Below are 16,566 nucleotides of genomic sequence, written 5' to 3'. Positions count from 1 at the left end.
GACAACAAACAGAACATGACTGAGTCCGTAACACTCCATAACTTGTCCATAAATAATCAGTGTACAGTTCTGAGAACATATTTTAACATCCTAAGTATTTATATTCTGTATCTTTTTTAATAAAATCATAACATTTTATGTAAGGCATCAGGCGTTTCCATCATGTGAAAAGAGCGACACGTCACTTGTTTAGGTGACTCACATCACGCCCCTGTTGCTTTGCATAAAATTAAATGATACACAGCACAACAATGAATTTTCAGATAAAATAAAACATACGCAAACCTGTATTTTACCAACAACATGCACCAATCTGACAGAGCTGCACTGCTCTCTCCTGAAGAGGGCGTAAAAAGCCCACGGGTTATTACATCTGACCAAGGATCTGGGTAACACAAAAACTACCCAAACACTGGAAAAATAACCCCAAAAATTACCCAAAGGGCTCAACCCAGGACTTTAGAGTGTATTGCAATAATCCCTACGCCCCTGTATTACACAGCAATGTAACTGGAAGCCATAATTGTTTCTTTGGCTGATTACATTCTTTTCTTTTGTGGCTGTACTATTGTTGTGGCACTCATGGATAGAAACCCTTATCAAAGTCTTGGATAAAAGAACTGTGTCCAGTGCACTGAGCCAAAACCTCAATCCCAGCTACTTTTGATCAAAGTCACAGTGATGATGGAGCTGTTGGAATGACTGGGCGAGCATTGGCTTGCGTTTGATCTGCTGGCGTGACAGGTAAAGGTGCGCTCCCTTTAAGTGCCGTCTGCCAGCATGCATCAACGTCTGCCACACTCAGGATCTCAGCCAGCTTTTGTAGGCACAGGAACGATGGCGGTGTCAGAGAGAGCGAGAGAAAGCAGGGATCCTCTCTAAAGAAACACGCCATGTTGTCTTAAAAGTTCAAACTTCATTTTGATTTCGCCCACTGAAGTTTGAAGTCTGATTATATGGGAATGAGATGGTTTGCCGGATTGTACTTTCATCTCTTTTGTTTCTCTTTTTCAATTATTCTTGCTTCTCTTTGTAGCTCACAGTTGTAAACAGCCCGAGAGCCCGGCTCATGTGGATGTCGTGGGCATGGATCTACCTTCGTATGGTTTCACGCTCATCTACACCTGCCAAACGGCTTCTTTTTGTCTGGGGGATCCGAGCACCGGGTCTGCCGGTCCGATGGAACCTGGACTGGGAAGATGCCTGTGTGTCGAGGTATCAAACGCTTCACATTGTCTGTCAGCACATCTAACATTTCTATAGCATGCACACAATGCAGAGCTTGAATGCAACTACTAAAAAAATAATAAATAAAATGAAAGGGTTAGTTCACCCAAAAATGAAAATTCAATCATTAATTACTCACCCTCATGTCGTTCCACACCGTCATTCATCTTCGGAACAATAAATTAAGATATTTTTGATGAAATCCGAGAAGTATATGACTCCTCCATAGACAGACATGGTTAAAACAGTCATGTGACTGCAGTGGTTCAACCTTAATGTTATGAAGAGACGAGAATACTTTTTGTGCGCAAAAATAATGACTTTATTCAACAATTTCTTCTCTTCTGTGTTGTTTACTTCAGAATGCTGACTCATTATTGGCCGGCTCCTACGTCAGCATCACACGCATGTGTCACGTGATCAGCTTTGGCCAATACTGAGCCGGCATTCGGACATAAACACGGAAGCCTTCTCTGTGATTACTGCATCACCTGCATAAGGATAATGACAGAGATTTTTGAATAAAGTCATTATTTTTGTTTTGTTTTTGAACACAAAAAGTATTCTTGTCTCTTCATAACATTAAGGTTGAACCACTGCAGTCACATGACTGTTTTAACCATGTCTTTAGTACCTTTCTGGACCTTGAAAGTGCTGTGTGGACGAGTCATATACCTCTTGGATTTCATCAAAAATATCTTAATTTGTGTTCTGAAGATGAATGAAGGTTAATGGGTGTGGAACGACATGAGGGTGAGCAATTAATTTTCATTTTTGGGTGAACTTTTTAAAGCTTTTTTATATAAACAGAACATTTATAGTTGCATAACATTTACTTAGAACAGTAATAAAAAGTAAATGAATAAATAAAGAATACATAAAAAATAGAAATAAGTGAAGAAAAATTAAAAAAATATCTGAAAGCCTACTAACAAAATGCATTGTAATCACTAGCTGTTCGATTGCAATTTTGCTTGGTTTATTAATATACCGTTCAAAAAGTTTGGATTCAGTACGTTTAGAAATTATACTTTTATTCAGCGAAGATGCATTAAATTGATCAAAAGTGGCAGTAAAGACATTTATAATGTTACAAAAGATTTTTATTTCAATTAAATGCTGTTCTTTACATGAAAGAATCCTGAAATAAAACCACCTTGAAAAAAATGAGCCATTTTTGCCATTTACTTAATTTAAATATTAAGTGTTATACACAAGGTGTCCGTGAATACTTAAAGTCTTAAAATGAGGTCTAAATTAGCATTAAAATGTCTTTCAAAGTTCTTAAAAATGCAACTGAACTGACACAACAGTAAAGATTTAGATTTCATTATCAATCGTTGCTTTTCAAAATCGTAAAATCAGTCTAACACATAAAAGTGAACTAAAATATGCATTAATTTATATGCATTAAAAATGCATTAATATTATTATTATTATGTATTTTCAGTCCAGTATTAATATTACAAAACAGAATTTTTATATGAATTTTCTTCTTTAAAAAAAGTTCATGTACAGAAATGTAAAAAAGCGTCCGTTGTTCACTTGTCCTGTACATCTCTGTTGAGCAGGCCGATTTTGTTTGTTGGCATTGGAGTGATGTGCAGGTCTTAAAATGGTACTTAAACTGGAAGTGCTGTTATACATTTCTATTATCACACATTCTGCTAACCCACACAGCATTTTGCCTTTCCAATAACTGTGACTTTGCACTTCCTGCCCAAGTGAGCGTGTGCTCAGGTGGGGTGCCGGCGCGCTAGCGTGTGGCCGGCGTGCTGCAGTGCTGTGATTTTATCTTCCTCGTCTTCCTCCGGCAGCTCCGAGCGCTGCCACAGCAGCCATGCGTGCGCACAGCTGTACACTTCAGGCTTTCCAGTAATTACTGCACATAAACAGATGTGATTGTCCATTAAAAAGCGGTCGACAGAGAGCTTCTCCAAACTCCTATTGTATTGTGTGTTGCTGCTCAATATGTTGACCGTGTCACCTCCTGCTGTCTGCAGTCACCTGATTTTTCTTTGTGAAAGGGAAGAAAGGAGACACACTATTTCCTGGGGATGTTACTGTACGCTTGAAATGAAGAAAGCGATGCCAATTTCATCTGTCAATCTTTAATAATTCCTTTTTGCTCTCTTTCCCAGCGGGCTCCAAACTATCCGAAAAGCCTATTAAACCGGTCCCAGGAACGCCGAGTCCGAAGCTAAATGGTGGTGCATTTACTCTGAAAGACTACTTATGAGTGTTAAGTGCACCTCATTTAGGATGAATAATTTTGGTCCTATTTGGGCACAGAGTGCATTGGTACGGCCCTAGGACGATGGGACTAATGAGGAGCAAACGTGTTCCAGTTAGTTTGACAGTAAAGCAGACTGGCAGCCGCAAGATACTCGACTGGATAAGATAGTCCTACTGAACCAGACGTTCTTAGAGCATATCACATATCTTAAGTTTATATACTTGGAGAGCAGTATTAGACAAGCTGGTGTCCTGCAAAGCTTTACGTACGTAATGACGAGGCTCCGCCATGCAGGAGCACCTGCAACACATACGACTTTCTACACTAGCGTCTGTGACAGAAAGGACAAACCGGATATCCAGCACGTTTCCAGAAACTGATGGATCAGTAAGACAGAAAACCCTTTGAGATACTGGGTTCTGAAGTGGTAGATTACAGGAAAATTCTTCATAAAGTCTCGTAGCATGTTATCTGAGAACTCCAGCCAATACATTATTTCTTATCTGGCTTACAAACTCAATACTGTGCTGAATTAAATGCTGTTTTTATTATGGCTAAGTGTGACCTAATCATTTGCCTTGTTTAAGCTGTGAGATATGGGAGGCTGTGCTATATAACCGTATTTAAATATGTATGTTTTACTGTATTTAAATATATACATTACCAGTGAAAAAATCAGTAAAAAATCAGTAATATTGTGAAATTTATTACAAATTAAAATTTCTGACTTCTATTTGAATTTTGTAATATATTACTGTTTCTACTGTATTCTTTTTTTTTTCAAATAAATGCAGCCTTTCAAAATCTTAAATATTAAATATTTTTAATCTTTATTTTTAAAGATACATTTTATATATATATTTTATATTTTAATCTTAAATATTTTAATATATTTCTCATGTATATGTATATTTATATGTATATAGACATTCTAAAGTCTATATTTTGTAGTTCCATTTTATAAAAGCAACTACATTTTAGCCTTTAAATATATAGCCTTTAAAATTTCTATATAAATATAGTTGTATAAAACATATGTATAAAATAATACATTTTATATATCATATCAATATTCTTAGATAATTTATATACAATATAAATATTTATTTTTATTTTTTAAGATGTATTTCATATATTTTTATAATATATATATATATATATATATATATATATATATATATATATATATTATTTTTTTTTTTTTTTTTTCGATATAATTTTTTTTTTTGGGGGGGGACTTTTTGAAAATACATTAGCTAATGATATTATACAGTCAAACCAAACATTATTCACATTTTTTATATATTTTTACTAGTGGCAGGACACTATTTCATTTATGTAAGTGAGGATAGAAAAATAAAGTAAACTGTGACATATTATACCCAAAAATTCTGCATATAGTGGACTACTTGTAAAATTGATAAAAATTTGGAACCAAAAATTATTCAGACACTTTGATCTGACCATGTTTTGCTTAAGTGTTATCTGACATAATTAAGATTAATATTTTCTGACACAGTTTAACTCTGAGCTCTTGTCATATTTTATTACCATTTTTTTAAAACTATAGTGAATAAACTGTATTAATGAATGAAATGTTCAAGGTGTCTGAATACATTTTGGTTTGTACAATGTTAGTTATGTTTTTAATGAAACAATATTTTATTTTTCTGATACGCATTACCAGTACTCTCATTTGGCAATATAATATAGTAATGATTGGGTTTGTTTGCAGGTAAATGTAAACCCAAAGAGATATTTCAGGAATTTAATCAGATATACACAAAAAAATATATGCAGATGTGTGTATGTGAGTATTACTGTATATATCTCATGGATATTAACATTTTTTCTTCGTCTTTCGCTTGTTTATTTGTTCACAGTTCCTGATGATGTATTTGCTCCTAACTACATCTGGAAAGGCTCATACAACTACAAGGGAAGAAAGCAACCAATGACTTTGAGTATCACAAGCTTTAATACAACCACGGGTAGAGTTAACGTCACATTAACGAGCAGCAACATGGAACTACTGCTTTCAGGTTGGTTTACTGTTAAACTCTGCAGATTTCCTCAACTGACAGATCACATTATAACACAGACATACACACACTGCAAATCTAAGCAAGCAAGCATGAGGACTGTGTGTTCCCACTATCACAGAATCACTATCAGAGTGAAATTAAACTAGACCACTAATGAGTTAGATCATTAGACCTTCCTTTTCCACTCATGAGACTGAGTCTTTATAAAGCTGACATTTGCTTTACATCATCTAATTAATCTTAGACACTGCTATTGGCCAGCCATCAGGAATAATCACTGGTGAATAAAGGTAAATAAACCATGTAAAAATGAACTTGTCAGAATGGTAAAATGATCATAACGAAGGAAAGCATTAGAACCATCAACTTCTTATCCTGTAATGCAGGCAAAACCACACAGCAATGAAAGGGTTCAACTCTAAACCATCAAGAGAGTAAAACAGACTCTCACACACACAAGCAGAGGGAGCTGAGCCAGAAGATTCAACATTTTAAACAAAAAAAATCAAATCTTACCTGACAGAATGTAGATTTTGATAATGTCTAAGATATATTCAAATGCAATACCTAATAAAAGCAAGACATTATGTCTGAAAACACTGTTTTCAGCAACATAGGTCAATTTCAAATGAGTGTGAAGTTATCATTTGCAACGCTTTATTTTAGTTTTATTCATATTTTGAATTAGCTTTTATTTTAATATTTTTAGTTTTCATGTTAATTTTAGTTTCATTTTTAGTAATTTTTGTTATGCGCTTTTGTCATTAAAACTTAAATAAAACTAAATTAAACCTAAATAGCAATATAAAAAAAATAAAAAAAATAAAAAGTTATTATATAATTGTTTTATTAAGTTTTAGTTTTATTTATTTCCAGTTAATAATTTTAGTGCTTCAACTTAAACTTATTTCAGTTTATTGCCAAGGCAACATTTCTAATTTTCATTTTTAACTAATATTTATTTTTTTATTTTATTTCAGCTTTTTAATAGTTTTAGTTAATGATGATAACCCTGATTGGAGGGCAATGAAATCTACCTACCGTTAAAGGGTTAGCTCACCCAAAAATGAAATTTCTGTCATTAATTACTCACCCTCATGTCGTTCCACACCCGTAAGACAAATTAAGATATTTTTGATGAAATCCGAGAGGTAAATGACTCATCCATAGACAGCAATTTAACCACCACTTTCAATGTCAGAAAAGTAGTAAAAACATTGTTAAAACGACTTCAGTGTTAATGTTATGAAGAGACGAGAATACTTTTGTGCGCAAAAACAAAACAAAAATAACGAGTTTATTCATCAAATTCGTCTATCCCCTGTAATTCTGCTACATTGTTTCAGGTTCTACGTCAGAATGCCGGCTCATTATTGGTCAGCTCCTGCGCTGGCGTTCTAACGTAGAATCTGGAAGTGCTACAACGTAAATTTTAACAATGTTAATTGTTGAATGTGGTAATTTCGTTGCTTTCAAATCTCTCAGATTTCATCAAAATATCTTAATTTATGTTCTGAAGATGAACAAAGGTCTTACAGGTGTGGAACGACATGAGGGAGAGTAATTAATGACAGAAATGTCATTTTTAGGTGAACTAACCCTTTAACCAGGTGTTTACATGTTCTTAATTAGGATCTTGTTTATAGCTTAGAAAGTGGTTGGTTGGTTGGTTAGATTGTAGACAAAGAGCAGCATCTTTATGTAATGTGGGGCTTGTCAATAATTTTATTTTATGCTCAGACTAAAGGGAAGCGAGAGAGCGTGTATGAACTTGTGTGTGTTGCAATTCTGTTCGAGACACAGAGAGTGACCGAGACGAGAAGAGCGCAATAAGAGGATGAAACACATCTCCATGGAGTGTGTAGACAGCTGTCAGCTCTCTGTTCTCTGTCGCAGGTGTCTATAAGAGCCAGGAAGCACGTCTGATGCTGCTGGTGTATCATGTGAAAGCGTCCTCACCCACCACACTCAGCAAGATCAAAGAGGAGCAGTGGACCCTGGACGGATTTGTATGTGCAAATGTATCTTATTGTAGTTATATTATCTTTTTAGCTTATTTTGTACAGAAGAATATTGTTATACACTAAAATGCAGTGGTGGACGAAGTATAAAATGCAGATAACCGGATGAAATAGTACACCACTTGTACATAAGTAAAAGTACTTCATTTTTAATGTTATCAAGTATTAAAAGTATGCGTGTCCAGGTCACACAAAGTTCAGTCTGACATTTATTATAAATTATTAGGATTGAAAAATAACGAGTCGATTTGGTAGTTAACTACTGCAATCATATCAGTTCACAAATGAATCATTAAATGTGATTTGTGAACCAGTTCGATCAATTCAAAGGAATCATTTGTTTACTAATCAAACATCACTATCTGGTTCTATCAAGGAGCATCATGTTATTCAGCATCCAAAAAAAAGTCAAATATTATGCTTTAGAATTTTTTTAAGTTGGTGTTTCAATGCGGAAGTGTCATTGAGCTCCATTTGTATTTGGTAGGCAAATTTGATATGAACATTTGATCATAATAACAACTTGCCATTTTTATTGTAACTTATTATTTGAAAAATTGTATAAAATGAAATGCACTTGACATTTATACACTCTATACTACTCTTAAATAATAATAAAATGAATGTCTAATAAAGTACAGATACTGAAATACAGTAATGGAATACAAAGTTTTACAATTGCTAATGTGAATGCAAACTGCTGAAGCCGCAATAAAGATGTTGACATTTTCATTGCCAGATTATCTCACAGCTTTATATCGGCAGTCTGAGTGAGCAGTAGTGATTATAAGTGGAAAATTGATTCACGTTGGTCTGCAAGGAAGTTGATCCGTTTCATTGTTCCCTGTCAGGTGTCTGCTGAACCAGATGGCTCCACATATGTCTTTCAAGGCTTTATACAGGGTAAAGACTTCGGCCAGTTTGGCCTGCAAAGGCTAGGTATGAGATCCCATCATGATGTTTTTTTGCATGCTATGTTGTTTAAAATATTTTCTCACCCTGTTAGTGGTATGAATATGAGTTGTTTTAAAGGGGTCCTATTATGCTTTTTTCCATCTTCAACTTTCTTTAGTGTGTAATTTGCTGTTTGAGCATGAAAAAGTCCCTCCAGCGGAAGTTATTCTCTATATCAGTGTCGCTGCTTCTGAACTCCCTGAAACGCCTCCATTGTAGTCTTGAGATTTCTTCCAGGGAACAAACACGTCACAATATTCCTCATTTAAATAATTCCCAATCAAGGCATATGCAGAATAAAGGGGCGGGGCCTGGTTGAGTTAGTTAGTTAGCAGTGTGTTGAAACTGGCGATTATGGTAAGGGGCGGGACATTTCCAAACAAGCTTGAAGCGCTTGACCAATCACAACACACTGCTCCAGCCAACCAATCAGAGCACACTGTGCTTTTCAGAAGGAGGGGCTTCATAGAGACGGGAACTAATCAGGGGTGCGTTTCCCAAAGCGAACTATGGTCACAAGTTCTGTCGTTACCAATAGAGTTCAATGGGACTTGTGACCATGGTTCACCAACGATGCTTTCGGGAAACTCACCCCAGAGCGTTACTGACAGACTGGGAAGAGAGGAGCTGCAACAATGGAGAATATGAGGAAAATAATGTGTTTTGAACATTCAAGCATAAAAACCTATTCTAGCAGAGCTCAAAAACAAAATCAAGACTTTGCAAAAGGGCATAATAGATCCTCTTTAATGCATCTTTGACATACTGAAATGCACAGATTTTGCAATGTGAAAATGAGTGTTTCTCAATCTCTTGCAGGTTTGAATATGTCAGAAAGTAATAATTCGTCAAATCCTCCACATGGTACAAACAGTAGCTCTGTGGCCATAGCAATCCTTGTGCCTTTTTTCGCCCTGATATTTGCAGGCTTCGGATTTTATCTCTACAAGCAGAGGTGAGTCTCTCTTATGTCTGTCCTCGTTTGTTTGCGGAGTTGTTATTGCTAGACGGATCAGAACGAATTTAGAAATCAGTCTCTGACAAAATAATCATCATTTGTTGCAGGATAGTAAGAAATAGATGGTGACAGATAACGTCTTTAGAGACAGAATTAGCTCGTTTGCAGGTTATCGAATGCGATCGTAATTTATTTTTCTCGCTGCTGCTCGACGTCTTTGCAAACTCTTCTAACGACGATTCTGATGTTGTGTCTCGTCTGACAGGACTACTCCAAAAACCCAGTACACAGGCTGTTCGGTTCACGAGAACAACAACGGACAGGCTGCCTTCGAGAACCCCATGTACAACACCAACGCGAAGTCCGTGGAAGGCAAAGCTGTCCGATTTGACCCCAATCTCAACACAGTCTGCACAATGGTATAATTAGGTCCGCCTGACGCGAGAACATCTGTGGATTTCTGTTTTTTTTATTTCAAGGTTTTTGCATTTTTTTTAAACGGAGGTGGATGCAATCGCATTACAGTCATGGACGGATTTGACCGAGACTCGCAGAGGATGTCTAGCACAAACGCTGTTGCCCGTCCTCTGATATATAAAGCACACTCTTCAGGAACCGTTTGACCACGTGCGTCCGCGGAGGACATGTATGAAATATGAAACTGACTGTCACTCTGAAAAGCTTCTTCATGATGGAAAGCATGAAGAGATTCTTCTGCGACCTTATTCACACTCTGTGAGTGCTTCTTCACAGTTGACTGGGTATTTTTTTAGGGGAAAGGGATCTGTAAATCTACTTGCATATATATGAGGAGCATTCACCACCTATATTTTTGTGCTATATATTACCACATGGGAGACGCCAAGAGAGAACGATTCTATCAAGAGTTTATAAAGAGATTCACATCGACCGACACATTACTTTGTACGGTACACAAAGTTTTATTTACAGCTTATTCACAGTCATTCCTTGAGCTTCAGTTCCTAATGTCGCCAGTGATTGGACATTCTGTGACGTGTATGGGAAAACATGAGAGAAAAAGTGATGTGTTGTTACCTCCTGAGGATTTTTTTTTAAACAATTGTTATAGATCTTTGATATTAAGTATGTATGTCTGTTGATAAGCACCCATCTTCAGTATGGGCCGGAGGACAGATGTCAGCATTCTGACCTGAAGCCTGCAGATGAATTTCTGGTAACACTTTACTTAAAGGATTAGTTCACTTCAGAATGAAAATGTCCTGATAATTTACTCACCCCCATGTCATCCAAGATGTTTATGCCTTTCTTTCTTCGGGTGAAAAGAAATTAAGGATTTTGAGGAAAACATTCCAGGATTTTTCTCCATATAGTGGACTTCACTGGGGTTCAACGGGTTGAAGGTCCAAATGTCAGTTTCAGTGCAGCTTCAAAGAGCTCTACATGATCCCAGACGAGGAATAAGAGTCTTATCTAGAGAAACCATTGGCCATTTTCTAAAAAAAATAAAACTACAAATGCTCGTCTTTCTCTAGCTCTGCGGTTGAAAGGTCACGCATGAAGTAGGGCGAAAATCTCCATCTCATTTTCTCCTCCAACTTTAAAATCGTCCGACATCGTTGTTTTACCTTTTTTTTGTAAAAGGCCATTTGACTTAGTCTTTGCACTAGTGATGGTGAAATGAAGCTTTGCGAAGCACCGAGGCTTTCCCCTCAAGTGTATCGTAAAAAGGTTCATTACTTCGAAGCTTTTCAACACAGTGCACACTATCGACATCTTGTGGTCAAAAGGTGGAAAAACTGCCTTTGCGTCCCAGACGACGCAGCTATTTTTGGACTGTTTCATGTAATAAATCGGTTTGTGCTACGAAAAGCATATAAAACAATGCAAATTATTATTATACATAAAGTCTTTCACGTGTCATTTTACTTACACAATTTGAATAAATTTTTGGGGAAGCTTTTGGCATTATTTTAAAATAAATGATTGTCATAGAAGTATGAACTGGGAATAAATACAAACTGAACACATGTAAATATTTATTCGTATTATGACATATTCTTTTGCTAAAAAGCTAATGACACTTCACATATGCGCAAGGGTTCAACGTTATGTGAATCAGAATACGAAGCAGTCACGTGGTTGTGTGCGAAAACGAAGCTTCGGATGTCACTGATCACGTGGTTATGGCAAAACGAATCAAGCTCCGATACAGTGCTTCAATGTGAGATGTTTCGTTTTTTTGATACAAGCTTCGTCACATCACTACTTTGCACATTCACTTTGTAGACACTAGATCGGTACTTCCGCCTACGTCACGCATGACCTTTCCAACATGATTACGTAATGCGTGGCACATCGCAGAGCAGTGCAAGAAGAGCATTTATGGTTAAAAAGGTTTTTTTTTTTTTTAAATGACCGATCGTTTCTCTAGATAAGGCCCTCATTTCTCATCTGGGATCATGCAGAGCTCTTTGAAGCTGCACTGAAACTGACATTTGGACCTTCAACCCGTTGAACCCCAGTTGAAGTCCACTATATGGAGAAAAATCCTGGAATGATTTCCTCAAAAACCATCATTCATTTTCGACTGAAGAAAGAAAGACATGAACATCTTGGATGACATGGGGGTGAGTAAATTATCAGGAAATTTTAATTCTGAAATTAACAAATCGTTAAAAGCCTTTATATATAACGCATTAGAAGTATTTTTATAATCTTATAATGCATTGTATGGTCTCATGCATAATTGTAACCACATTTAGAAAGTATAATTCATTAAAACACATGATGACAAACAACTAGATATAACAAGGAATCTGCAAATATTATAATGCATTTTAACTTTTATTTATAAAAAGATATAATGCATTATAACGTGCATTATGAAAACCTTTATAATAATGCATTATACATGAAGGCTTTCAGGGTTACCGAATTTGTCTTTTTGATTTTATTTCAGTGAAGAAGTTTCATTGAGCTCCATTTGTATTTGGTAGACAAATTTGATATGATAATTTGGTCATTATAACAACTTGCCATTCTTATTATATATATATATAAAAAAAAAAAATTTGTATAAAATGAAATGCACTTGACATTTATACAGTATACTTTTATATAAATCTCAGATTACATAAGACAAATGCATGTTTCTTAAATATGGTATATTGATATATGGTGGCAACAATATGATCATATCTATCGTGTACATATGGCCCACGAAACACTTTTCCAGTTATGTCTGACCTTGTGTCATACGCCAAACACATACATACAATCATAAGTCGAGGATAATGCATATGATGACCATGGTTAACCTTAATCAAACAAAGCTCTCATGCAGAAAATTATAGACGCATGAGAGATGCACTAAAAGTGTGGTACGAGATGAAATTACAAACACTTTTAGTCATAACAAGCAGGGTCGGACACTGTTGGTCATGTGTTTCCAGGCCTGCAAGCTGTGAGATTCATTCCAGTGCCTTCTAAAGTACTCACCACCACATGTTCCTAAACAGGCCATATGAAAGGATATTGAAAACGATTATGTGTCAGGTAGAACGAGTGAGATGTCACAGTCCAGGTACGCTCTGTTGTGTGTCGCAGACTTCAGGAGGTTATGCTGACATCATTGTCCTGGAGTTCCAAAATCTAACAAACCAACCTGTGATATTTTTTGCATTCATTTTTGCACTCAGCCATAGGGATTTGCAGTCTTGCACGCCATTGACTGATTTACTTTGATTTATTATTTATCTATAGGATTTTTAAAAAAAAAATACATGGCAGATTTTTTACACAGTGCCTACCAAAAACCATGTGACCCAGGTCTGCTGCTTCCTCACTTCCTCTAGCTCATTCCTTCACCTCTGCCACATTTGGTTCATTATTTTAATTCCTCCCTGCCAGTGAAACGTGTGGTTCAGAAGTTCAGTTTTATCCAGCGCCGCAGCCCGTTCCAGACATTTTGAGTTCCTCTGCCAATCTGAACTTATTTGCCAACGACAGCTTTTGCTATAACTGACTGCAATAAAAGAGAAAACACACGTTTATGATAAAAAAAGGACACTTTTTGATCAAACAGATGAATATGTGCAGTACAGCTGGGTACTCCTCCCATGTTAATGCATTCAAAAGAGATATAAAAAGAGGGTAAAAAAGAATAAAAAAAAAAAGTTTTGTAAAGAAATATATTTTTATGAAGAAATTATTTGTAAAATGTATGAAACTATTATGTACATTTTCAATGCAATGTAAGATTAAAAAGGCTAATTCCTTTTGTAATGAGTGTTGTGGTTTTTCTTGTGGATTCAGTAACACAAGCTGCAAAGATAAGCCATAATCAACAGACCAAAGATATTGTCATGTTTTAAAGCATTATTCAAATAATCCATCAGATCCTTCTCATAAGCTCAGTGTGAGCATTGTTCTGCTCACAACGTGACTGATTAGGATTTCACAATTAAACATTGCTGTTTACCCCCTGCTTAAATGTCACACTTGTTGTCTTCAGTCACATTTGTGTTGCTATGCAACCGCTTGATTGACACCTTCTATCACAATTTGATGCATTGAGTGCAGGAGTTCGAAGCTACAGAAATCCCTGTAGGGTGGACTGATCTCATTTCCCCTTTGACACTATCTTTAATTGCAGCAGCAGTCTGCAAATTAATAAACTCCGCCCATGACAGCTGGGATTGACACATCCATCAAGTGACTGGCTGCGTCCGAAATCGCATACTGTCTTAAGAAGGCACTTATTTTGAATAAGTATTTACTTTGCCAATGCTATGTGTGAATGTAATCCAGATGTACTATGTTCACCATGTTGCCCTTATCATGTGACCTACCAGCATCAGTTACTTCGCTTTACTGCCATTCACAAATCTTCTCCCATGGCCTCATGGGATAGTAAAGTGTCCATCGTATGCACACTTTAGAATCAGAATAATAGGTCATCCAGGGTACTTTTTGCCTACTCATTTTATGAGTACTGTGAATTCGGACATACTTCTTTTGTCAAATACTGTTTTTTGCATACTATATGGTAGGGAAGTATGTGATTTGGGATGCAGCCAATGTTGCAGAGTTCATGCATGACTTTGTGGGAAAATCATTCTAACAAGGAAGCAAACATTTAAAAAATAATAATAAAAACTCAGAAGCAGTGTTATTTTAGTTTTTATTTTAGTTTATTATTGTTTTATAAATATTTTTTATATATATATATTTTAATTTATTTTAAATTAACTTTTTCTATTTAATTAAATTTTAGTTTAATCTTTATTAATTTCAAATGCTTTTTCCATTTTATTCTTTTTTAAATATTGCTATTTAGGTTTAATATATTTTTATTTTAGTTTTAGTTTATATTTATTTCCAGTTAATCATTTTAATGCTTCAACTTAAAGGGGTGGTTGATTATGAATCAACTTTTTTAACTTTAGTTAATGTGTAATGTTGCTGTTTGAACATAATCGACATCTGCAAAGTTAATATGCTCAAAGTTCAATGCAAAGGGAGAATTCTCTGTTTAAGGACTACAAGAAATGGCTGGTAGGGACTACAACAAGTTTCTTCCTGGGTTGGTGACATCATTAACCCTAAAATTTACATAAACCCCACCCCCGAGAACACAAAACAAAGGGGGTGAGGCCATGTTGGGCTGCTTTAGAGAAGATGAAGAGTTGTTGTAGTAGAGTGTTGTTGCTTCACAAACGAGGGTCAATTCAACACTGGATTTGCACAAAAGATGAACATGACGGCACATGCTAGTGGATGAGTTGAATCAACTCCACAGCAACTACATAAATTTATCCACTAACCATTCAGAAACGTCCAGTTTCATTCTAAAAGTTGTAATTCTTCCTGAGTCTCTCCATCAGTGTCAACTCTGTCGAAATCCTTTGAACAATGTAAGGCTGAACACCGTTACTGACAATCCTCATTTTGGCTGCGTGAGATTCTCCAGCTTTGTTGTTGATGTTGAACAACCAAAGCATGAGCTGTTAAAGCTCCGCCCTCTTCTGGAAAGCTGCCCCAGCTCTTTTGCATTTAAAGGGACACACACAAAAACAGCGTGGTTTTGCTCACACCCAAGTAGGGGCAAATTTGACAAGCTATAATGATAATAACCCTGGTCAGAAGATCCAGCCACATTTCTAGTGGCCCTTGAATGTGAATCAAGGTATATTGGTTTTGTACCTTTTCTAAAACATGAATGTTGTTTGCAAAAATCAAATTTTGTCAGAAAACACAGCTACTTTCGAAAGGCAGCCAATGGAAAAACAATTTACTGTTGAAGCTAACCGGCCAAATGACACCCTAGTAACCCCCCTTAACCAGAGTCATAAAAATCCGTCTTTAAGGTTTTAAAAGTCTAAAATGGAATTGCATGTGATTAATGAACATGAAATAAATCTTCCTCGTCTTTGTGCTCAACTGCATCATGGGTCTGAATGATAGGCTACTCATTTGTGTATGAAAATTCAAAAGATGTTCACAGAATTGTCCCTATGTTTGTGTGCAATTCACTCCTTTGTTAGTGCTACAGTATTATTATATAGGAGGAAAAAAACAAATGAATCAAGGAATATAGATTTACCCTGCTGTCTGAAAGGAAGATGAAAGAGAATAGATGAAACAAACTCACGCTCTTTTCTTGAAAGTGTACATTCCTGACAGACCTAGAGATACTAAAACTTATGCAGTGATGAATGTAGGGCCAATCCCAGTTTGGCAAGAATTCAAACAAGGTGAAACGCTGCTGAGGTGCAACTCTGTGAAGGAGCAAGACAAAGAATTGCACATTTATCAGTGTCAATGTTTTTATGGTTATTGTAATTAAAGCATACTGATGACAAATATGATTAACAATGTTTCCTGAAGAAGAAAAATGTAGAAAAAATGTTTTAACTCACCTAAACACATTCTATAGCGTACATATGAGATTAATCAAATATATGCACATAAACATCATAAGAGCACAAAATGCGAAGTCACATTACTTAATAAAGCAACAAGCCCCGTGAAGCGAATTTATAACAGCTAAGGGAGTTTTAGGCACTCGGCTCCCTGTCGTGCCTAACAATTAATGTCCCCTTAGCTGTTATAAATTCACTGTAAACCACAGCTTCACGGGGC

General features: G+C 36.0%; 1 protein-coding gene across 1 annotated transcript in view; it reads left to right on the top strand.

The window, feature by feature from the left end:
• The window catches only part of csmd3b (CUB and Sushi multiple domains 3b), a 521,564-nt gene extending 510,833 nt beyond the window's left edge, over positions 1 to 10,731 (top strand). Inside the window, 8 exon segments of the mRNA XM_048201776.1 lie at positions 1,037 to 1,129; positions 1,132 to 1,215; positions 3,369 to 3,434; positions 5,347 to 5,505; positions 7,405 to 7,517; positions 8,381 to 8,468; positions 9,303 to 9,438; positions 9,707 to 10,731. Of these exon segments, the coding sequence (XP_048057733.1) occupies positions 1,037 to 1,129; positions 1,132 to 1,215; positions 3,369 to 3,434; positions 5,347 to 5,505; positions 7,405 to 7,517; positions 8,381 to 8,468; positions 9,303 to 9,438; positions 9,707 to 9,866 (899 nt within the window). The 3' untranslated portion in view covers positions 9,867 to 10,731.
• The last annotated feature ends 5,835 nt before the right edge of the window (positions 10,732 to 16,566 follow it).

The sequence above is a fragment of the Megalobrama amblycephala genome, linkage group LG9 (genome assembly GCF_018812025.1).
Source record: "Megalobrama amblycephala isolate DHTTF-2021 linkage group LG9, ASM1881202v1, whole genome shotgun sequence".
NCBI classification, from domain to species: Eukaryota; Metazoa; Chordata; class Actinopteri; order Cypriniformes; family Xenocyprididae; genus Megalobrama; species Megalobrama amblycephala.
The sequence above is the reverse complement of the archived record's forward strand: the minus strand, read 5'-3'. Positions and strand labels throughout refer to the sequence as shown.